The sequence below is a fragment of the Zosterops lateralis genome (assembly GCF_965231275.1).
Source record: "Zosterops lateralis genome assembly, chromosome: 13".
Classification (NCBI taxonomy): Eukaryota; Metazoa; Chordata; class Aves; order Passeriformes; family Zosteropidae; genus Zosterops; species Zosterops lateralis.
In genome coordinates this window covers 13,034,467-13,058,542 of record NC_139773.1, presented here as the reverse complement: position 1 = coordinate 13,058,542, position 24,076 = coordinate 13,034,467, and the positions used below count along the sequence as shown (strand labels likewise).

Below are 24,076 nucleotides of genomic sequence, written 5' to 3'. Positions count from 1 at the left end.
GTGCTGGTTTTGGCTGGGGCAGTTACAAAGGATGGAGCCCTGCTTTCCTGGAGATGGCTAAACACCTGCCAGACCATGTGAAGTGTGAATTAATTCCTTGTTTTGCATTCCTTGCTTTGCTTGCATGTGGCTTTTGCTTTTCCCATTAATCAGTGTTTATCTCAACCCACAAGTCTTCTCACTTTTACTTTCCCAATTCCTTCCCCAGTCCCATTGGTGAGGGAGTGAGCAAGTGGCTCTGTGGGGCTGAGTTGCCAGCTGGGGTTAAACCACAAACTTTCATCCCTTGATTATGCAGAAAATGACCAAAAGGTTAGATAAATGCTGTAAATGGAATAACGGAGGAGTCCCTGAATTCAAGCTGGGCTAGTAATAATATACAAAATGTAACCAAGAACTCCTCTCTCGGCATTAGTTCATGTAGACAAGAATTTGACAAATCTGCAGGAACTAGAGAAATGCCTCAGGTGGGAACATTCTTAAGCACACTTGTACTCCAAGTGCCAGGAAGAGGCAGCAAGCTCCCATGTGATATGTCTGCACAGTCCAAGGCACACCTCTGTCATCTCTTCTTAGAGAAGGAATTCCCATCTATACCATTCACATTTTTGGAAAAAAAAATACAATAAATCAGACTCTTAAAGCAAATTCTGTTTATTCTGTTTTTGTCTTGTGTTGCTAACAAATCTTTACCTTAACCTAGGAAAAATATCAGGTAGAAAATATTTCCCCTTTTCTCCCACCCTCCCCAACACACACACTTTTTGTTTCTTAAATAAAATCATCAAAATTTCAAGCATGAGAGACTTTTCTTTCCATACATTTCTGTAATAAAATTAACTCTGTTGTTGATATAAAATGCAGCAGCCAAGACCAGAGGATCTGCTGTGCTACTCCAAGGCAATTAGTACCCAGTATGATCAATTTGTCTGCAAACATAATAAGAAAATACTTAGCACTTATCCAGCACTTTTTATCCATGAATCTCAAAGTGTTTTACAAAAGCTGAAAATATGTTTTTGGCCTCATTTACAGAGAAGAAAACACCAGCTGGAGCAGGAAGAGATTTGCCCCCAGCCTCAGAATTTAATGGTGGTGCTAAGAACAGATCTCTTTCTCAGCCTCAAGTCCAACAATCCGTGCCACACTCTCTGCTTCACACAGGACAGCCTGAATTTGGCAAAAGCCCCTACTACAGAAATGCTGAAGTTTATATTTTTGCCACTAAAAAAATAGTCTCAGTGGAGCTCTGACAGGTAATTTAGTAAGCACTGACTTCACTGACTTCCCAAGGCTGTGACACCAAGGAGTAAACACAGTCTCAGATGGAGCTGCTGGAAGCTCGAGGGAAAAAAAAGTCTCATACTGAAGTGCGAACAGCTGTAAGAGTGGTGCAGAGGGAGGTAAATCCATGATCTACAGTGTGCAAACGATTCTCCACTTGGAGCTTTAATTGAATGTTTGAGGAACAGATCACAGGATAAAACCCTAAAACCTTGACAAATAGTGTTATTAGACGAGAGGAACCTGCAGCTAAAGCACTGACACCTCTTCTGTTAGCAGTCTCCTGACCCGCCAGCACTCCTGACAGACCTGAGACACCATCAGTGCAAACACCAGGAAAAGAGCAGTGAAATGCAATGTCTTCCCTAGGAATATGTTTAGCAAGGCCAGGAGAAGAAGTATGGTGAGGCAGAGAGCAAAGGCTGATTCAAGGACCCCAGGACACCCTTAATTTTGAGGTCCACCACTCATACCATGAGCAGGCACCCCCAGCCATACAGTTCTTCTCCGGTGCATCACCAGCCAAACAAATGCATTACTGCAACACTCCTCTTCACAGGCATGTGGCCACAACCCATCACCCACAGCTCATTTTGGTCCAATCAAGACACCCACAGGGTCCTTTAATGGAGAGGGTCTCCTGTGTATTAGCACCAATTTTCTATTGCCCCCACTCTACCTGCTAAAGGAATGGGACAAGAACAGGCTCCAGTTTCTGATGGAGCACATTGTGATGCTGAGATGGTTGTGCTGCCTGGCAGCAGTCATAAACTCCTCATGTAAAAACCCCTAAATGCTGGCCTACAACCAAAAACTACATTTTTAAGAGAGAAGGGCAGGCCAGCATTCTCACTGGCCCACAGTGGCAGGTAATTACACTCAGGAGCTTAATTTAGCAGCATCACAAATACTGCCATGGTCCAGCCAACACTGACACACTGGCCAGCTGTGCTCTGAAGCCTGGAAACAGCATCTGGGTTCTCACAGAGAACAGTGTAACAGACAGAGGTAAGCAACCTAAGTCAACAAGTTCATCGCCAAACTGCCCACCCACAGCAGTGAACATGAATTCAGGTCTCCACCTTTCTTCCTGGGCAAATCCTACTAATTTTCCACGCTGGTACTCCAACATAACAGAGGGTGCCAGCAGCTGGGTCTCCCTCAGGAGCAAAACCTGAAAATGGCCATGAGGATTAACCCCCATGCTGCAGAAAAGTCCTTCTGACATGACCAAGAAGGTGCTGTTTCTCCCCACACTCTTCCCAGACACGCATCTTCCTCCTGCACTCACCTCCTCGTGTGTTACAGACACAACCAGCTGCCCTGGCCTGCTGGTGTAACACCACCTCTCACTTAGGAGCTTTTACAATACTAAGGCACAAAGATTAAGTGACTTGCATAAGAGTCAGGAACACACCTTGTGTCTCTCAACTGTAGTGATTTCCCATACCTCTTTTTTCCTGACCTTTTGCATATTAAAATGATGTGAGTAGACTGTGTGGATGAGAGCAGGATCTCATTTCCCTAGCAATTCTGAAGATACAAACAGGGGTAGCTGCATCCAAGCCCTCCCCAAGGCTCCCATCCCTTCCCTCTGTGACAGGCCATTTGTCCAACAAGGTAGGAGGGCACCAGTGCAGAAGGGAGCACTCCACAAGTGTGATGCAAAGCTCCATCTCTGCCATCCTAAGACCCACAGCAGGACAGAAAACAGCCCTGCCTCTGGGAAACGCGGAAAGGACCCTTAGCTATGCTTTGTTCATCAGCAGGAACGGGGAAGGACAGCAGCACTTAATGCAGGGGGATCTCCACAGTACAAACAGGGTCAGAGGAAGCATCCACTCCCATAACTGGGGTGGATCAGCTTCCCACAGCTGAGGCTGAGGGCCCTGCGAGATGCCACCGGCAGGAGCTCCCAGGTGAGGCTTCTTTCCACGAGTGATGATTTGGTTTCCCAGAAGGTGACAGTGTGTGGCTTTGGTGCAGCCGTGGCAGAGCCCCAGAGCCGAGGAGAGCAGCCCCCAGCCCCTCTAGGTGCAGCTGTGCCTCATGTGGAAGTTGACCACGTACTCAGCGTTGGTGCGCTGCACCGAGATGGCGAAGGGCTCGAAGGGGTGGAAGGTGAAGGCGACCAGGCGCCGCACCGTGTGGTTGATGGGGCGCCCCAGGAGCCCCGCCTGGATCTCGAACTTCAGCAGGCCAGAGTCACGGGCGTAAAATCTGAAAGGAAGAGAAAGTCGATTATGGCTGTTCCCGATTATTGACTTTGCCATCTGGGCTCATCGCACACAGAGACAAGTGCCTTGTTCAAGCTCTGGTGCTCCCTGAGGGGCAGGAGGTCCTTAGCTGGGTGTCTGGCTCTTGGCTTTGCAGGAAAGTCCCTCTCGGGGCAGTTGTTTTCTACTGTCTAAAAAAGCATCACTTTTGTTATTAGCATTGAGAGAGCTCTGCCTGTCACATTGATGGACAAAGCTGACTTCACAAGAGGGAGTCAGTTTGGTTCAGACCCCGCCTGTGCTGGCTCTCCATCCTCTCTTAATGCAAGCTGCTCCCCTTGATCCCTAAGGCAGAAATACTGTACACAACTGAGCTCCCTTCCCTTAGCAATGGCCTTCACTGAGAGTGTCAGGCCACCCTTTCCTCCCCCTGGTACTGCCAGGGAAGACTTTACACTGGTGTCCTTGTGCCTGCTACCTCCCTGTTCAGTCAAGGATGTCGATCCAATCCTGCTCAAGTGTGCCATGTTGTACTGTACAGTTCAAGTGAGGCTTTGCAATTCCTTCTAGATTGCCACCAAAAAAGCATTAATGACATAGGCTGTGCAGGAGGTACCTGAAGAATTGGATTCAATAGCCACAGCAAGGACAGAGGTCAAGAAAAACCTTATGATCTTGTGCTGACACCCACACACCTGCCAAGCTGGGTCAAGCTCACATGCATCTCCAAACAGGTGAGCTCTGGAACACAGCTCCAGCACAGAGGGAACATTTTCAGGGGGATGAGACAAACAGCACTGAAGAGACAGGTGAGTCCAGGGAAGCTCTTTGCTTTTTGAACCTCCTCTGCACACTCTATGTAACTGACATAAACCCAGGTAACGCCACTGTGCTCTGCTGCTGTCAGAACACAGGACTCTCTGCAAGGATCCCACCCTCCCTGAGACTTTGGGGAAGGCTTTTGGGATGAAGTGGTGGAGGTTTCTGGATGTGGTACCTTCACCAAGGAGCTGGGCTCTAACTCAAGTCCTCACCCTGAAGCTGTCTCTGTTTGTTAGACCATTTTCATTAGACCTCTTCCAGCTTTGGGCACAGAATTGCCATTATGCCTCCCAGCTGTTTTCTGTTCCACCAACACTTAGTGCATGCGGGTATTTTGCATTTTCCTCTGATTTTAACTCCAAGAATGCTTTTAATGTCGGAGCACATCTCCCCCCTGCCAGCAATACGATGCACTCAGCTCTCAGCCTGGAAGAACGGATGATGACAGATACCAGCGATGCTGTTTCAGGAGCAGATATACTCCACATTTTAACAACACGGCCTATTAAGAACCTCATGTTCTTCCTGGAGGGCCACTCTCCTCTCCCTTCCTCTGAATCAAAGTGCCAGCCAGCCCTGCCTGAAAATTGCACACAAGAACCCAGCAAGAGAGTCACAATCTTGGTATTTGGCTTTTCAAAAAGCCCTTTCCCTCCTACACAAGGCTGGGTATGCAGAGGGTCATTCTTTAAATAAAGCACAGTCCCCCATCTGTTCTTCTCTCCCCCAATTCACAACAATTTACTACTCAAGATGAAGCTCCCTGTAATCTTAAAGATGTGCTCACTTTGGTATTTTTAAAGGTATTTTTAAAAGTGCTCTGCAATCAGAGGCCATTTCCATAGGCTCTCATTCTGGGGCTAAATTAGGCACTGCAATATAAAATTGTATGTCAACAGAAACAGCAAGACCAGCCTTTTCAAACCGTAGGAAAATGGAAGATTTGTCTGCAGACAAATTCTTTGGTTAAATGGCTCCTTATTAGCCATCTAGATGGATTTTAGAGACCCCCTGCTATAAGCTGTGTTAGAGGCTCTTCCTTCAAGTGCCATCATTTCACCCACTGAATATCTCTTCAAGCCTCCTGAAAAGGGACTGGAAGGTGGTGGTGATGGGGAACCCAAAGTCCTTCCCACCTGACAGCAAACAACCACTGGTCTCTTAAGCAGGCAGAATTGAACCTTCTGGGATGCAGAAAAACACTAAGGGTTAAAAGAACACAATGCACAGAAATATTGAATTGATGTGGAAAAGGTCTGGAAGCCTTCCTAGCTCACACATCGTGCTAGGAAACTGCACACAGATTAAAACACCCTTAGCTACTGAAGGGTTTTCCATTCCAGACAATTACAGGACTTATATTACAAATCCTGTGCTCCCTCATTTCCAAGCCCTCTAACCCCAACAGGCAGCTGGCATTATTTTATTAATCCCTTTGTTTTGCATGTGAGAACCACAGCAGCAGTATTTCAGCTACTGAATGGTTAAGGTTAGCGCCTCATCTTCTGCTTACTTTCCAAAAAACCAGGAGCCCCACTGCTCCGAGGCTCTATTCAAGTCCTAATTGACTCTGCACAGCTTTGAGCTTTAAAAGCTCTGGCTATGAAACGCTGGTTTGCTCAGGGGAGGGAGGGAAGGTGGCACTTGGCTTTGTTTACTACAAAGACTCCACCACAGCAAATGACTGCGGTTCTGCTGCCTTTTGTCCGCGGGAGCCGGGCGCAGGTTGGCGCTGGCAGACAACTGCCACCCTGCAAGTTTTCCCAACGTCAAGCATGACAAGGGGGAAAAGGGCAGGCTTTCTTTGCAGATAACATGGAAGCTGGAGATCAAACCAAATCATACAGGCAGAAGAATCAATTAAATATACATAATTTGGGAATTGAGAGCGCAGGAATAATCAGAAGTTCCCTGCCACCTGAGTCAGGGCCAGGGGAGATATGAAACCACTTTTTGAGAATGCATTGATGAAAATAAAGTTGGGAAGCGGTCCAGAATGATCTCCCTAGGCTGCCTGAGCCCCCAACATGTGTGCAATCACTAAACAAAGCACTCAGGCACTGAAGGCTCTCTTTGTTTTCAGAGCATAGGTTTGCTTCTGCAGTACTATGAGCAGAAAGACTATTCTGCCTGGATAACTCAGGCTCTTTAAGCCTTTCAAGCTGGAAATGTTGGATTTTTAACCACTACCTCTTTCAGCCAGGGCTGTAAGCCAACGGAAAGAAATAAATAGTCCTGATGTTTCTTCAAGAAGCACTGCGAAACTCCCTATTCTCAAGCTCAGACTTACTCCCCCTGCCAGCACTGGAGACTCAGACAGAAGAGGCACAGAATGGCCCTGACGTCTGGCTAAAATTCCTACTACAGACAGAAATTTCCTACAGATCAAAGAGAGAAGGGAGTATGAAAAGGAGTAGAGCTCCCAGGGTGAGAACAGTAAACAAGGGAAGTCTGAAAAGAGCTCAATCAATACCACAAGGTTTCTGAGTAACACCTAGCCCAGATACTATTTTATTCACAGGACAAACCAGACAATCCTTGCCAACTAAACCCACATGCTCAGAGGATCCTTCCAGCATAGGAAAGCAGACATCAGAGCTGTATCATTCTGCAACCCAAACACAACAGCAAGCACTGCAAGAAGAGGAGGAGGAACAAGACCATTCATATGGAAAAGGCTGAGACTCCACCACCCAAACCTTCCCCAGAGCAGCTCAGCGAGAAAACATGAAGAGCTCTCCCACACATCCACATTACTGTAAAGGAGTGAGGCCAAGTTTTGTGGGACTGCTGAAATAAATCCCCTGGTGAAAGGATTTCCTAAGGGAAAGCCTTCCATCTACTCCCTATTCTGCCTTGATGCCACACAGCAGAGGTGATTTACAGTGACTCCTTGCACTCCCTCCTCACATACAGCTCCCTGGCCCCTCCCTTACCTTATGGGGTGATCACCACAGGTCTTGGGCCGCTCCATGACTGACACCCACTTGTCATCATAGCTGAAGAGGGACAGGTCGAGGTAGGGGCTGCCGCTGTAGGACTGGGCGCTGATGGGGAGCTGCCCCAGCAGGCGCCGCACGGCCTCCGTGTGCCCTCCGTACTTGGCGTTCACAATCGTGTCTTTGAACCTGCAGCAAACCAAGAGACACCTTCTGTTCACAAAGGCCACGGGGGAACAGCACATCTGAAATAAACTAAGCAGGAAAACAGACAGGGAAAGCAAACAGCTGCAGTGTAAGAACTAAAACAGCTCACTTCCAAAGATGTATCACAGTGATTCAAGCATCAACCAGTTCTGCTGACCTTTTCATCCTCCCTCATCATTGCTGTCTCACTCAGAATGTCCAGAGTGACAGGAGAAGAATGTGCCTACCCACAAGGTATGGACCCAGCTGCTCTGCAGTACAGGAAATGAACAGGATCAGAAACAGGGAGAGATGGATTAGCAGCTCATCAGTCAATCCAAGTTTTACCATGAGGCCTGGAAACAGCATGAGCAAAAGCCAGGGGGTTTTCACAGTAAGAGTTGAGCCCTTAAAGTTGACTTGACAATCCTCCTCTCTCCAGCCAGTATTTTAAATACGTAAAGGGAGAAACCTTAGATGAAGAAGAACCTTGATGAGAAGCATAGAGCTCTCCAGAAACTACAATGAGCTGAAAGTTCTTCCTGGCGGAGAGATTAACACAGTCTGGATTTCTTTTTCCAAGTAAAATTTGAAACTTTACATGTGCAAGAACAGTCAGATCAGCTGCAGGGACGTCATACAGTAAGGAGGATAAACACTCAGCCAGAAGCCAGCTCACTGTGGACTATGCTCTATGGTACTTTGCTGTGGAAGTTACAACACTCCTGTTACAGGCCCTTGTAGCAAGGGGATGAAAAGACTCTCCTTTCTACTTTAACAAAAGGCAGGAGTTGTTCTCCATGAGTCTTCGGTGAGTTCTGTCATTCTCTCTCCCATTAAGCATTATGGATTTCCTGCCTGGCTGCTCTACAAAGTTACAGACATACTCAACTTCGTCAGACTTATGTGACATCAGCCTAAAGTCAACAGAAGCTTGATGCCCATAAGTGGATGCCAAGTACTTTGGATGATGAGAAACAAGTCACTCAAAGAACAAAACAACCTGAGTCACAACAAAATTTTTCTAGAGAAGTAACACACTCTGCCTCATTAAAACCACATCTGACTGTTACAACATATTCTAGAAACCCAGGTTATTTTGGTATTTTGCTCAGCTTTCGCAACAGATCTAAGCAGATGAGTTTCCCTTCTCCAGTGATGAGAACCACGAGTTGGTGACTGATGTCGAGGAAATGCTACAGAACACAGTTTGGTACACACTAAATTCACAGAATGTCACTTGGCAAAATACACTCAACTGGATCATGCCAGCATCTTGATAAATCATACCTTCAGGGACCAAAGCTACTGGGCAGTAACACTTTAATAACCTCCAAAAGAGCTACTGCTCAAGGAGAGACAGAAACATCTTTCCCTCAAAATTCCTTTCCTTTTTCTTCTAAGCAGCAGCTTGCAACTGCTTTGTTCCTTCCTCTAACAAGGTAAATGCTGCCAAACATAAAATCAGACGCATCAGGCTGCAAGATAAACTACGTATAGTCCTGAGCCTTGTACCACTTGGCAAAGGGACCAAAGGAAGTGGTTTTCCCAGGGTTGTATTTGATACTGGCCTTCAGCGGACGGGGGTGAGCGTGTGTCTATACGGAATAAAGCATGCTCCGAATGGCTCACCGGCGCTGGATCTGCCTCGCAAAGTTGTTGCTGGAAGCTGAGCAGGGGAACTGGACAGCTTCACTGTGCAGGGTGGCATTCCTGAAGAGGTCACAGAAGTTCTCAAACAGCTCCAGCAGCTCATCAGACGTGTTCTCAAAGACAGCAATGACCTCCGTGGTCACCATGTTGTACACGACGAAGAACGAGGGCTGGAGAAAGAGACAGAGGTTAGCCAGGAGAGCACAGGTGGAGCAGCTGTCCCTTCCTTCTCCCAACATCACACCACAGATCCTTTCCAAATTTCTCCACAGCACAGGAGAATCCCACATCCTCACACTATTCCATCCTCCTATTGGAATGCCTCAACACATACTAAATTATCCACCTCTCAGCTGTGATCATTTATGAAAACTTAATGGGCTTCCAATTTTTCAACTCAAACTAGACACAACTGTTTTCTCTTCTCTATCCTCCACCAAATCCAAAACACTTACTCAAGTGCCAAATTTAATTTTCATTCCCACTGACAAAATTACTTCAGATCCAGTGCTAGCTGACCTTAAATCATCTTTACCTCTGCATAGATATATTATTTTCTTCCCCTCCTTAATATCTGCATCACACAGAGATGAGCCTTTTTAGTGTACTGTGCACTCCATCACTGCCCACAAAAAGCTGTGCCCTCCAGGTACCCTGGCAACACAGAAATGAAAATCTGAAAGACATTAATGACTTCTTAATGCTGACATTCTTGTGCAAGATGGCCCTTGTATCATGCTGTGGATTGGCAATGCCAACGAATCCTGGCAAAAATGAGCAAGAAATTGGGAAAAAAGGTGACATTGTGTCAGCACAGCTACATCAAAGGGAGATGACATTCCCATTGGGACAGGGCATATTTAATTCTTGGTCATTAAAAGTAGCTTTCATTAGAGACAGGAATGCTGGCACCACAAAGCAAGAACTTGTCCCCAGTTCAAGGGGATTTCCCGTGGTATAGACACATATCTGAATAAGTCTTCTGTCAATAGAGGCAATTCCTAAATGCTTCACCTCCTGCTCCCAAACAATGCTTAGGGATGACCAGGCACTCTGTCCACTTCACCCACCTGCAAATATCACAAGGTTTGTTTGTTTTACAGCCCCAAATAAACTGTGATAATACAATCCAGCCCCCACATGTCCAAACAAAGCACACTAGATGAGGTTACTCACTAGACTACTGCCTGAGGAAAGGGGAGCCATTCTGAAATAAAGGGTTGGAGCAGAGAGAAAATAAGAGAAGACAGAAGAAGGAAAAACTATTTAAATCACTGAAGACTGCAGGAAATATCCTCCAACTTTAAATAAAAAAGTTCCTTTGCCAGGTTATCACAAAGACACATATAGAGGATGTCCTTGAGCAGGGAAACCCTCACTGCTTTTGCAGCACCTGTAACACCACCAAAACATCATCACAGCACGGGAGGCAGCAGCTGAGTGCCACAAAAATCACACAGCAATGCTGTCAAGCCTATCAACACAAGCCTACAACAGCAACAAACCCCCAAGCTAGATATGCAGAGCTCACTCTTAAAGATCTCAAAGGATACAGTGCAGACCCAGACAAAAAAACACAAACCACAACCATGAACAGCAACTCCTCAACTTTCTTGGCAGAGAAGCCTGAGGGGAGAGAGGAGCCTGAAATTGGATGAAACCTCATGTTCTGTGTCTGACAGACTAAAGAAAAATGGGAGCTGTGGTTATTTTGTGAGCCAAGTTTTATTCAGGAAGTCCTAATACAATGCCTACGTTCAGACAGGTCTGTGGAGACTCCTCCACATCTGGAATTATCTCCTGGAAGAACTGAGAAATGAGATGCTTTTCCTCCAGCACAAAACCCAGCACCCGAGGCACACTGCAAACAAACCACAAACTGCATCTTAAAGTAACCCTGGGATGAAGAGGGTCGAGAGCTCCCTGCAGCAAACCAGGCACAGAAGCCCCACTAATCACAGCAGAGTGCAGAGCTGAGCCTGCCACAAACATTTACATCAGGGTCAGGAGCTCATTCCAGACACCAGCAATGAGCAGAACCCTGCAGGCCACTTCCACAGAGCCTTCATATTTCTGAGACAGACGTTCAACTTTACACCATTGGGCAAAATGGATTAGATAAAGCCATACCTATTTTCTCCCAAAACAACTCCCCCAAACAAATGCCACAGAAGAGGAAAATAAAACAAAACAAACCAGAGTCATCTTCCAGGTAGGACTGGACAAAGGCAACACACAAAGAGCTACTGTCTGTTTCTTCTAGGACCTAAGTCCTGGGTCTGGCAAAGATGTGGGGAAGAGAAGTGCATGAGAGAAAACAAACCTCTGAGGAACAATCAGACCTATATGCTGCATTGGAGATTTCTTACAAATTCTTCCTGAATACTTTCAACAGAATAAAACCAAGCTGATTAAAGGAATAAAAATAAGCTTAAAAAATCCTCTTAGTTTCACAGGGCTCAAAACGTGACCAACCACTCTAAAAGCAGTAAAAAGAGATGATCAACATGCAGGGTTGTGAAACATCTGGAGGGACGCAGCACTGACTGAGCTACATTTGCTCTAATTCCCTTCTTTAGTACTAAATTGAAAAGAGACGCAATTGGCCCATTAGCCTGATCTAAAAGCTGCTACTCCAATTTGGAGAGATCATAAATACTACCTCTTAGTAGAAGCTTGAAAGACTAAGTATGTAGGCAGAACAGAAATGGTAATTGTACCAGGGAAAATGAAGACTATTATATTTGAAAAACATGCTTGAAGATACATGAGCAAAGGGAGAGACTACCTCTACAATTTAAATGGACTATATAAAGTATCAGCTGAAAATAAATTCAGTCAGGGATTTGGGGAGGGAAAGAGGATTGAACAGCATCTGTGAGCATGAGGAACAATGCTTGGAGAAAAAGACTTGCTATGCTTTCTCATTTTGCAAGTGAGAAGGAAGGAAACAATGAAATTAAGAAAACTAAAGATACAGAAGTTATTTAATATCAGAGGCATCAGGGGTTGGGGCTTCACACAAGAATCAGATACTAGGGATCCTAAATAACCTTTACAGGCTCATTAAGGAACTGCTCACAGCACTGTAAGTGAGCAGTTGTCCCAAAGCAAGGAGCAGCCTGAAGAGGGAGGCAGGATCTGTGCCACCTGGTCTAGTGGACACCTCACAGGGTGGCTGGAATTAGATGATATTTAAGGCCCCTTCCAACCCAAACCATTCTGTGATTCTATACCTGGGAAGGATCTGTCACCCGCAGCGTGACCACGTCCTCACTCGTGTATTTGATAAACAGATGGTTCTCATCCAAGAGCTGCATCTTCCACATGCGGAGCTGCCTCAGCTGGTCAAAGTACTGGAAGAATCTCCTCTTCGCTATAGCACTTCCATCCTGCTCAGCCCTTCTCCACAGGTACACCAGCAGCCTGTGCTTCAGGGAGTTTATGAAGGGCTCCTTGTAGGGGTTGGCCATCCCTGTCTGTGTGTCCCTCTGCACCTCGGGGTACACCGCAGACAGGGTCAGCAGATCGTCCTCGTAGCAGAAGCGGCCGATGGTCCTCACGTCGATGAACGTCCCCTCGGGCGTCACCTGAAAGACGTGGATGGTCTGCTGCTGCACGGACAGGATGGCCAGGATGTTCTTGTACAGGTACAGCCCCTGGTTGTGGGACAGGATGACCTTGTCGCACTTGAAGGTGCGGGTGTCGCAGAGGCGGCCGGTGTGCAGGTCGATGATGTGCAGGGAGTAGTCCTCCAGCGGGGAGCGCGGGTTGGGCGTCACGGACTCGCTGTTGCGGTACACCTCGAAGAAGGGCGGATGAGGCTCCTCGGGCAGGTAGGCAGCCGAGCCCACGATCACGTAGCGGCAGTCGTCCGTGAACAGGCTGCACTCCCGGTTCAGGTGCTCCCCGTTGGAGGCCACGTTGGTGATGTGCAGCAGCACGAAGAAGCGCTCGAAGAGCCGGCCCCGGATGTTGACGGACCTCTGGTCGTTGCCGTTGGCCAGGATCTCCCCCTCGTAGCCCTGCAGGAGGTCCTCGGCCGCCTGGCAGCCCTGGTATTCATAGATCTCCAGCGAGGTCTGGTCGGAGGAGAAGGCGATGAAGTAGCGGCCGTCGGGGGAGAACTTGCGCAGGAAGCAGGGCGGCTTCTCCACGTTGACCACGGTGAAGTTGGGGAAGACGTTCTGGTGGAAGACGCGGACCTGGTGCCAGTGGGTGCCCGCCTTGCCCGAGCTGATCCGGCGGCGCTCCAGGCGGTGGATGACGTTCTGGTTCTGGATGCGCCGGGGCCTGATGGTGGGGGCCTCATGGTCCATGGTCACAGCTCTACTTCACCTCATCCTGCGGGGACAGCACGCGTGCCCTGGGACCGGGGTGGAAGTCAGGGTACAAGGAACCTGCTCGTGGGGACCCACAGCACCCGAAAGGTCGGCTAAAATGGACAGAGGGAGGGGAGGAAGTAACACAGGGAGCAGCTGGAGAGACTGGGAGAAAGGTCTCAGTAGGAGGCACCAGGAAAACAAGAGCAGAGATCCCTCCTGGGCAGTCCTGCCTGCTGAACAGAGCAAGGCACCAGGAGGGGAAGGAAGGAGCCAGGAAGGGGCGCAGGCACAGGTGGACACCAAGGGAATAAAGGGAGCCTCGATACACCGGGGAGTCCAGGAAGCCAGAGATAAATGCAGACCTGACAAGCAGCAGACACACGGTACAGACTGGAAAGAATGGAGGAAGCTGGGGGCGAGGGGGCACAGGAGGGATCACCTGCGATGTGTCTGGGCCCACCTGCCGAGAGGGAAGCGAGGAGCTCCGGTCCCCCGGGCTGAGGAGGGACTGAGCTCCAGGGAAGCCCGGGGGCAGCTGAGGGCCCGCCCGCCAAAGATATCGGGGATCCCAGATACTCTCCCGCTGGCCCCAGGGGCGAAGGGACACGAGAGGACCGGGGGCCGCGGTGGTCTCTGCGCCGGTTTAGGACCGGGGAGAGGTCGCGGCCGCGCTCACCGCTGGGGCCGCGCCGGGTCCCGTTCATGCCATGGCCGCCGCCATCTTTCCGCCACGGCACAGCGGCGGGAGGGCGGCACCGCACTTCCGCTTCCGGCTCCGGATCAGCGAGATGGGCCTGCCGGGCCAGAGTGTCGACAGCGGCGGGGCTCGGCCCCTGGCGGCGGGGAGGACCCCAGCACCGGGCACCCCCGGCGCCCATCCCGGATCCCAGCATCCATCCCGGATCCCGGCATCCATCCTGGACCCCAGCATCCATCCCGGATCCCGGCATCCATCCTGGACCCCAGCATCCATCCCGGATCCCAGCATCCATCCTGCGCCCACCCTGCACCCTAGCACCTATCCTGCACCCCCCTGCACCTCTAGCACCGCCTTCACCCATCCTGCACCCACTCTACACCCATCCTGCACCCATCCTACACCCACTCTAAACTCATCCTGCACCCCTACTCCACCCCGGCCACCTCATCCCAGCACGCTCTGCAAACGCCATCCAAGTCCCCTACGTTAGCCTTCATCCCCTCCCTGCACCTAAACGCCCCCTGAACCCCTCCTTGCCCGGAGCATCCCGGGCTCGTCCATCCCCAGGAAGGATCTGGCGTGGCCCCATCACTCCCTGCACCCCCCGTACCCCGAGTCCCAACACGGGGACACCGCAGGGGACATCACACCCACCTCCCTCCAGCATTTTGGGGTACACCCCAACACCAACAGCAGAGATTGGGGTCACCCCCGGGCACCCCTTTGGCCTTTCCAAGGGACTTGAGAGCCTTTTGCTCGCCTTGGCTTTTAGCAGCACCCCTGCCGCCCCGTGCATTAGCGTCGAGGGCAGCTCTGAGGGGCACTTCTCCTTCAAAGGGAGGGAAGGAGGAATGTCAGGGGGCCCTTGAGATCCATTTGCCGGCCTCTTGCCGAGGCTGAGCCGACGCACCGGCTCTTGGAGCCACTCCAGCAGCAGGCGTGGGAGCCGGGAGCGGGGGCGCAGGGCAGGGCGCTCGAACTGGGGTGCTGGAGATCCCAGCAGGGTGTTCCCTCTTCTTGTGGGGCCAGAGAGCCCAGCGGGATGTTCCCTCTGCCCGTGGGGATGGAGAACCCAGCGGGGTGTTCCCTCTGCCTGTGGGGATGGAGAGATGAGCGGGATGTTCTCTTTGCCCGTGGGAATGGAGAGCCCAGTGGGGTGTTCCCTCTGCCTGTGGGGATGGAGAGCCCAGCGGGGTGTTCCCTCTGAGGCTGGGGCAGGTGGACCCACAGGGATGCGGCAGCAGCGCCCAGCCAGTGTCACCTGAATGGAAGGGGGATGTTCCTGTAGCAGCAAAACTCACACCGCGGAATCCCCAGGGATCCTTGGTGTGTTTATGGGATGCTTTAGGGTCTCACCAGCAGTGGGACAGAGCATAACCCCACTGCCCCAGGGGATAAGACCTGTGTGGCCCCAGCTGCCTTCCTGTGGGGATGGGGGATGTCAGCCTGCCTGGCAGCCCTGAGCAGTGGGTAAGGGATGCTGGGGGACCTGTGGGTGACCCCACTGCCACCCCACCTGCCTGCCCCGTTCCCATCTCGCAGGGGTTTCATGCCCAGCAGCCTTATCCCGTCCCTCCTGCTCTCCGGCTGCAGAAGGCGCGATGACAAGACTAAAATGAATGGCCCCGGCGTCCCTCTTTGTCTCTCTGCCTCCTGCCTAATTAATTGAGATCCACCTTAATAGGATCAAGCTAAATACCGAAGAACATCCAACCACACAGCAGCTGGCAGGAAAACAAGCGGCCCAGCACACAGGCACCACCAAAAGGCAGCTCTCCGGACAAAAGAGCTGATAATACAGCAGCAATTGGTGCTCCCAGAGCTAGGAACTTCATCCCAGTTCGACCTGCTCACAGCTCAGCCCCCTCCCTGCTACTGGAAATGGGTGGGAAGACCCTCACTGGGGCAGTTCCAGCCAGTGGCAGCGATTTGAATCTTGTGCAGTAAATCTCAGTGCAGGCACAAGGCTGCGGGCAAAGTTAGTCCTGGTTTCTCTTGGCCTGGGGGTAGGCAGGAGATGTGGGGTCACAGTGTCAGGCCAGGACTCCTGGGACATTTCCCATGTCTCACAGCATTTTGTGCCACCCCTTTGGGGTCCAGCAATGGGGGTCACCTGGCTGTCCCCACCCTCGTGTGCTGGGACACAGGTGGGCTGTCCCTCTGCATGTCCCCGGCCAGAGGAACAGGGCAAGCCCCAGTCAAACATCCAGAGCTCTGATACTGGGGCTGGTGTGGATGAGATGGGGGATTGAGGGTTACTGGGTGCTCATATGGCCATTACTGGGGGCTCCTCCAGCCTTGTAGAGCCACTGGGGGTCCATGGCTTTGGATGCCACTGGGCTGGTTTTGGTGGGAGTCCCTTCAGCAGTGTGCCAAGGAAAGAGCTGCTCTGTGCCTTTGTGGCATCACCAGCCCCACCAGTGCCCTGCCAGTGCCACATCCAGCTCCAGCTGGTTTCCCCCAGAGCCAACAGATGGGTAAAAAAAAAAGAAAAAAAAAATAATATCATGCAGCTCATTTGAGCTGCTTTGGATGTTTTTTCCTGTTCCTGAAGCAAGGACCCTTCTGCTGTTGTTGCTTTGGCTGTTTATCAAGAGTTTCCCAGCCTTGGATCCCGAGGCTGCTTTCCCAGGATTGGAGAGGGTGTGTGAGGAGAACAGAGCTGGGGTGGGCTGCTCCCATCCTGGCTGCCCCAGCCAGATACAACTCCCAGCACAAAATCCCTGTGGGAAAATTAAGACCATCTCCTCACAGGAATGCTTGTGGAGGAAGAAACCCTCCAGATCCTGAGCCAGCCCCCTCTCATGGCCACTGGCTTGGTGGCTGTCGAGTTCTTCCTTGAGCTGAGGGCAGGGGAAAAGAAAATTACCTTTGTTTTGTTTTGTTTTGTTTATTCCCCTCTTAATATGTAAAATAAGAGGGTGAAGTTTGTACAGGATCCTGGTGTGGGGAAGGAATGCTGCAGCCCTGAGGTGCTCCCCAAACCCCAGGGTATGCAGAGATAAGTGAGGCTGTTCTGAGGGAACTGGCTGCCTCCATGGGGTCCTTTTTAGGGCAAAGCACCCTAAAGATCATTACAGAACCAGCTGGGGGAAACTTAGTATTTATAGTACTTATCAGATCAGAACAGCTGTGGGGAAACTCTTGTTGGTTTGAGAAAAGACCAAAGGAAACAGGGAGTCCTTGGGTGTATCTCATCTCTCCAAAAAAAAAAACCAAGGATGTAATTAAATATTTTAATCTTCTCCAAGCCTGGGTAGTGACTTTATTCACATTTGCAGAGCTTGGGTTTCCCATTGCAGGGGGATTCATGTTCATTTTTATAAAGGGGTGAACAGGTCCTATCAACCACAGCCAGGATTCACCCCTGTCCATGGAGCTGCAGCCCCTCTCCCCAAGCTGGGCAGGTCTCACTGGGATGAGGTTCCAGCAAAGCCAAGTTTGCAGATGCAGCACTGGTGGACCTTCACAGCTCTAAGGAAACCTTCTTTTCTCACCAAAACCTCCCTTGCTCTGGTTTTAACTGGTGTCAGAGGCTCCTTTTGGAGTGGAACTGGACAAATTTTAGAGGCTGTTAATGGAATGACCACCATGGGATGGGGTCCTTGGGTTCAGGGCTGGGCCCCCTTTTCTTGCTCCAACACACCAGTTGTCTTGTCTCTGCTTGAAGGCAAGATCTGCTTCTAACACCCTCCGAGATTTTCCTGATTTTTGCAAAACATCCCCTTGCAGGGGCAGAGCACAGGCACGACCAGAGGGGCAGGAGATGGGGGCTCGCTGGGGGTGCCTGCTCCTCTCGGGGTGCCCAGGGGATGGCTGGGGGTGGTGTCACTGCTGGGGCTCAGGGATCAGGGTCACAGGGGATCGGGGACAAGCCGTGACCAGCCCCTCCTGGGCAGGGGCACAGCGGCACCGACCCCTGCTGCAGGGTGTCCAGGGGGTTATCCGCGCTGGGGAGGTCTCCGAGTGCTCCACATCCCATGGCGAGAGCTGGAGCTGCCCACCCGCTTAACCCACAGCCAGGTCCCCGTGTGGGTGACAGCCCTGTCCCCTCCCATACAGCAGCCAGGGGAGAACCATCCTGTCCCCCCCGTCCCCTACAATACACCCATCACGGGGTGACAGCTCTGCCCACCCCCGTGCCATCCGTGGGGGTGACAGCCCTGTGTCCCCCGTGCCACCCATGGCGTGACAGCCCCGTCCCCCCGCCGTGTCCCCCGTGGGGCGGGGGGGCAGCCCGGCAGCCTCCTCCCGGCTGATGCGCAGTGACATTTGCAATCTGTTGCCATGGGCGCTCGGGGACTTTTGCTGTGGAGGGGAATCGCTTTTCTCCCCCCTCCTCCTCCTCCTCCCCTTCCCTCCCTCCCGATGACGTCATGGATGACCACGGTGGTGACAGGGCCACCTGTGGGCTGATGAGGGGTTTAAAGAGACAGTCTGCAGCTGCAACAGGAGCCCTGGCTATTGTCTCCGCACCTGAGAGCGGGGAAACCTGCAGCCCCCAAACCTCCATCCATCCATCCACCCATCCATCCACCCACCGCATCCCATCCCGCCCGTCTCACCTCATCCCTGCATCCCCTGCCTCCATCACTGCAGCTCTCCCGGGACCGAGGCGTCCCAAGCTGGGTCCCGTTTTTCCCTCCCCTGTAGCGGCTCCTCCAAGGTAAGGCTGCGCTCCGTGTCCCCCCGTCCCGCTGGGGACCCCGCAGGGCTGCAGCCACAAATGCCGCCGGCACTATCCAGGGCTGCAGCCTGAAGGGACCTCTGGGAATCCAAAGCCTGGATGGGTGCCCCCAGCTTGGACAGGACAACAGAACGACCCCTGGGACAAGAAACCCCCCGAGGTGGAAGGTCCCTCCTTGCGTGAGGGGGTTGGGATGCTCCTGCCCGGGAGGTGTGGGGGTCTGCAGCGTCTTCATCCCTTGCCAGCCGGCATTCCCAGACCACCTCGGAAGATGCCCGTCACTGGGCATCTGCCTTCCTTCTATGCCAGCTCCCTGGAATAAACCTCGTCCCTGCTGTAGTCCTTGTTGAGGGGACCCTGAGAGCTGGTGCCATGTCGCGCACCCAAAACCCACCATGGCCAAGCCCTGAGGGGGCCTGGGTGATGCCAGGAGCCCCGGGGCATGCTGAGGGAGCAGGCAAGAGAAGGAGAGGAGCTGTCCTCCTCACCTCGTGGGGGAAGAAGGACCAACTCTGCCCTGTCCTAAGGGCTTTGTCCTACTGTCCTTTCAGTTCCAATGGGGCAAGCAGCAGGTAAGTGCCTCTGTTCCGTGTCACTTGGATGTGCAGGCAGGGAGCAAGGTGGAAGGTGGCTCTGGGACCTGTGAGAGGCTTGGAGAAGAGCAGGGTGGAGATGTGCATGCAGGCATTGGTGTATGTATTCCCAGTGAGAGGAAGGCTGTGTCCCTTCCCACCGGACATACTCCAGTGGTGACCCTGCAAGTCACCAAACTCCTCGGTAGCTCCCACCAAGCAGTCCTGGAGGGTTTTTCTGAGCCCACAGCTGCCTGCAGATCGAGATCCACTAGAGCCTGTGTGGACTCCCAGCAGCTACAGAGCCACTGGTCCCACAGGGGTGGCTGTCATGGGAGCAAAACAACCGGGACAAACCCCACAGCAAGCTGCCTCTGCAGCCTTCCCGGGGACATGGGGCAGGTGGGGAAGTGGTCCATGCTCCAGTGACTCTGTGGTCCATCCTTGAGGACCTGAGCAAACCCAGTGATGCAGCTGCCCCTGGGATCCCACTGGAGTCAGGCAGTTCACATCCTGCTCCTGCAATGCTGGGAGCTGAAGGAATAAGCAGTGGCATGTTTCTGCCATCCATCCCTCAAAAGATGCAGAGCTCTCAGGCTGGGCCTGTTTTTTGGGTGGAAGAAGCAAAATGTGAATTGTCTGACAGGTGGAAATTTCTGCCTGGGAGGTCTTGGCATTTGCCCACCTGGCAGCAGCAGAAGTGCAGGGGCACAGCCTGGACCTCTTGGCACATGGCCTGGGAGATTTGAGGGGAACACCCACAGCCCCTGTGATGCTCTGTCACTTCTGGTCCCCTGCTGCTCTGGGTGCAGCCAGTAAATTGGGGAGCTGTGGCTGTGCTCAGCACCCCAGTGTGGCACAGGGCAGCCCTGGGTGCACTCACCTGGCTTTGGAGAGCTTTGGGGAAGCTGAGGCTGCTGCTCTGGGAGCAGCTCCCTGGAAGGTGCTCAGAGCAGGGTCTGCGGCAGAGACCCTGTTGGGGGGAAGGCTCCCAGGTGTGCAGTCAGGCTCACCCCCTTCCTGCAGGTTGTGTGGGGCAGGGGCTGCTGGAGCAGCAGCCACGGAAAGCAGGAGCTGATTTAATTAGACGGGCAGGGGCGAGGGCTGCCTGTTTTTCCAGTGTCTCTAAAAGGTGCAAGCAGCACTGAACAGGCACGGGGTGGGGGGTCTGGTTCATGCAGATGAACACACGGAGCAGGCGGGGGTTGTGCAACGCACGGGAGGAGTTGTGGAGTAGCTGCCGGCTGTGCCCGGCGATCCAGGGATGTACCATGCAGGCAGCGTTCTTTTACTGCTTCAGAATCCTGCGAGAGCAGCATGTAACCAGGAGGGAACTCTCGCCTCTGTGTGAGGGCACCCAAATATACACATACACACACGTGTCCTACCCCAATTCGTCGCGGAACTGGGGAATGCCAACGCATGAGCTGGTTACACTCCCAGCTCCCCCCGGCAAGCGCTTCCACCTCCCCTATTCCCTCAGGGAAAACCCTTCCAACGCTGCTGCTGATGGATATCGCTGCCGGGAGCTCGGGCTTCTTTCTTGACCCTCCTTCTGCCATCATCCAAATTCCCTCTGCTGGCTTTGTAAGCTTCAGTTTGAGATGGTGCAGGAGCTTGAGGATAAATGTCTGTTTGCCAGGGTCTTAAACAAGGATGGGATCTCCAACAGGGATTTCTCTGGGTGGGGAATGAAGTTGGGACCTTGCTGTGGTGATGAGGAGCCCAACCCTTTGGGCACAGATGAGTGAGTTTGATGAAGTGACCAATTCCACCTTTTCAAGGCTTCTCACTGGTCTGTGTTTTCCCATCAGGGTCTGAGCCCACCGAAGGCTCAGGATGTTGCTGTGTGCCGGAGCGATGGCTCCCTCTGGTCAAACACAGAGAAGGGATGAAGGTGCCAGCTTTGATCAAGCCCTTGGCATGCTTTAGGCTGAACTGTGCCCAGGCCACTGGGAGGAAAGGTGAGGAACTGATGCCACCAGGCAGTAGCCAGCATCCCTCACCTCCCAACCTGGCTCAGCTTGTGCAAGCAGCAGGCACTGACTCCTTGGCACCAAGGCTTTTCCAGCACAGCCTCTTAACCCCACTAATTCCCTTGTGTTCTCCTGCCAGGCCGGCTGTCCCTCTGCCAGGGGATGGCCTAGAGCCTGCTGATTGCACCAGCGAGCTGCCACGTGTTTCCATCACTGGGGGTGTTACTCTCTGGTGTTATTCTGGGGACTGCTGGTCCTTCCCCAGCAGTGTGGGACAGGATGGTGGTTGGCAGCATCCCTTGCCCCTTCACCGTTGCCTGCTAAATTATCTCAGTCATGGATTGGTGCCCCTGCTCCCAGTCTCACCAGGGATCAAGGGCAATCCTCAGCACAGCACAGCGCTTCTCCCATTCCTTCTTCCCTGGTGGAAATGCAACAAAGACACAGTGAGAGGAAGGTCTGCCTGAGGTTGCCTAACTCACTCTCAGCCCAAAAGTCCACAACTCCAAGGCTGGTTTGGAGATGCCAGAGTTGATTTGGAGGTGCCACAGCTCATCCTCACAACAGTCCCCTGCTCTCCTTGCCTTCTCATCCAGGGGAGGCTCAGGGTGCCAGCATCACCCTGGAGCATCACTCACCTCCCATCCCACCTCCCCATCCCCTCCTCCTGTCCCCAGGCCATCTGGCCACACTCATCCATGTTAAACAAATGCTGGAGTCTATTATCAGGCCCTGCCTCCCCCTTCCCCCCCAGACAGATGGAGGCTGAGCACACCCGGAGCCCCGGCCCGCAGCATTCATGTGTGTGAATGAGAAAATTGAATTATTTATGGCCATGTGAATAAGGCTGGCGGCTGCGGAGGCCGAGTGGAAAGGACTCCATTACGTGGAGAGTACCTGTTGCTATGGAGCTGGGGCTTCTTGCCCCCCATGCACAGCTGCATCCCTGCCTGCCCCCCATCCTACCCTGATCCTCATGGAGCTGGGATGGAGAGCAGAGGGCCACAGTGTGACCAGTATGGGTTCTCTTCTCCTTGCACTGTGCCTGCTGCCCCTGCAGACTGGTTTAGAGGTCACCCCCAGTCTCTGCACTTCTTGAAGCAGGACCCACAGTGCAATGTGGGGATGGTGTGGTGCTGCTGGCCAGTGGCTCCCTGACCCCTTGGGCCACCATGATCTGCAGCCATAAAACAGTGGGAAGTACTGGGGTGGGCAGTGCCAGCATCTCATGGCCAAGGCTGGACAAAGCAAGTCTGGCCGTGGCACAGCATGGTGTGAGGGGTGACACTCAGCTCCCCTTAAAACTTCCAGCCCTGGAGGCAGCAGGAGCTGTGGCCTGAGGTCCCCCACTCTCCCCATGCCCAAGCAGAAAAGCAGCTTTGCAAGAGCAGGGGCTCCTTTCAGAGCCACCTGCATTGCAGCCTCTCCTTCAGGGATGCCGAATCCTGCAGTGATGCTGAGGGAGGTGCTGGGGCTTCCCTCCCTCCCACTGTTTCCCCTACTCCTCTTTGGCTAAAAAGTAGGACTTTGTCCCTGTTGGGGTGCAGTCCTTCCTGCCTTGAAGCCACACTGGGGTCAGGCCAGGCACCTGGGGACCATGAGGGGATGGGATGTGGCAGCCCCAAAACCTGCACGACAGTAACGCAGGGACTCCTGCTGCCTTCCCTGCAGAGCTAAGAATAGACTCCAGCTCCTCTCCTGGTGCTGAGTGGGCTCTGCTGGGCTCAGAGGAATTAAAAGCAGGAAAATGCTTATTTTAGTTGCTGCAGTCGACAGCTGTGACTTGTATGTACCTAAGGAGTGGCTGTGCACCATGTTTACCCTCCCGCTGCCGGGAGCAAAGACACCATTGCAGACCTCTCATTCAGGCTGTGGATGCCCCTGCCATGCTCCCAGCCCCAAAACCCCACCTGGCTCCCAATCCTTCTCCAGCACAACCGGCTGCTTCCCACCCTTCTTTTCCCCACGCTTTCAGAGTGAGCCCAGGTGATGCAGATGCTCCCACCATTCCCATGCCTTGGGAGATGCTCCCCACCATCTCCCTGCACCAGCCACTGCTGGAGGCCAGCAGAGCCTTCCTGAGATTTTTAGGGCTTCTGTATGGTCCCAGGGTGCATCCAGCTCTACGGGGGGATTGTCCCCAGCACCTGAGATGAAGGAGGACTGCAGACATCCCTATGCCCGAGTGACGCACCTGCCTGGGATGCTGCAGCACTTCCCAGCCCTGGCTCTGGGTGCAAGGCCAGGGGAAACACCTGCTCCAGGAGAGCAGCTCTGGGTCCCTCTCCCCAGCGACACCCCCGAGGTAAAACCAAGAGAAAGCTAATTGTTACCATAGTTACGTGAAGTGGCCTTTCTTAGGGAGCCGCGTCATCACTGCTGTCACAAGGTTAAGGCGGTGGGGAGTGCTGGTGGGGAAAGGGGGGGGGGGAGATGTGTTTTCTTTGGGAAAACCATGGCAACAGCTATTTCTAAGGGAACAGCTGTGCACAGCGAGGCCATGGGGAAGGGGAAGGGGCTGGGGCATCTCAATGCCAGCCATGCTCTGAAGGCAGCAGTGCCAGGTCCAGCAGCTCTCCATGTCAGTCTGCATCCCCAGAATCCCCTATCCACCTGTGCCAGGGGTTGCTGGGTGTCTCCCATGGTGCTGGCACGTTGCCATGGGCTCTAGCATGCCCAGCAGAGCAACATGAGGCCACTACAGTTTGCTTGGCAT

The 24,076-nt window shown here is 52.6% G+C and overlaps 1 protein-coding gene across 2 annotated transcripts; it reads right to left on the bottom strand.

Annotated features, from left to right (window-relative positions):
• Positions 1-762: 762 nt before the first annotated feature.
• On the bottom strand, positions 763-14,158 carry DET1 (DET1 partner of COP1 E3 ubiquitin ligase). 2 transcript variants are annotated; one of them, XM_083871195.1, is made up of 5 exons: positions 14,102-14,158; positions 12,337-13,444; positions 9,080-9,270; positions 7,259-7,450; positions 763-3,504 (listed from the first exon to the last, which is right to left on the bottom strand). In XM_083871195.1, exons 2-5 carry the CDS (start codon positions 13,417-13,419, stop codon positions 3,315-3,317), a joined length of 1,656 nt encoding a protein of 551 aa, XP_083727321.1. In that variant the 5' UTR covers positions 13,420-13,444; positions 14,102-14,158; the 3' UTR covers positions 763-3,314. The 2 variants fall into 2 exon arrangements, with proteins under 2 accessions (XP_083727321.1, XP_083727322.1); XM_083871196.1 differs by lacking the exon at positions 14,102-14,158 and adding an exon at positions 13,886-13,960.
• Between the last annotated feature and the right edge of the window lie 9,918 nt (positions 14,159-24,076).

Excerpts from the sequence above, each read along its gene's own strand:
- DET1 (XM_083871195.1), bottom strand. The coding sequence starts at position 13,419 with ATGGACCATGAGGCCCCCACCATCAGGCCCCGGCGCATCCAGAACCAG. Across the intron at positions 7,451-9,079 it reads GCGAGGCAGATCCAGCGCCG|GTTCAAAGACACGATTGTGA; the intron begins GTGAGCCATTCG and ends GGTTTGCTGCAG. Across the intron at positions 3,505-7,258 it reads TGTGGTGATCACCCCATAAG|ATTTTACGCCCGTGACTCTG; the intron begins GTAAGGGAGGGG and ends TCTTCCTTTCAG.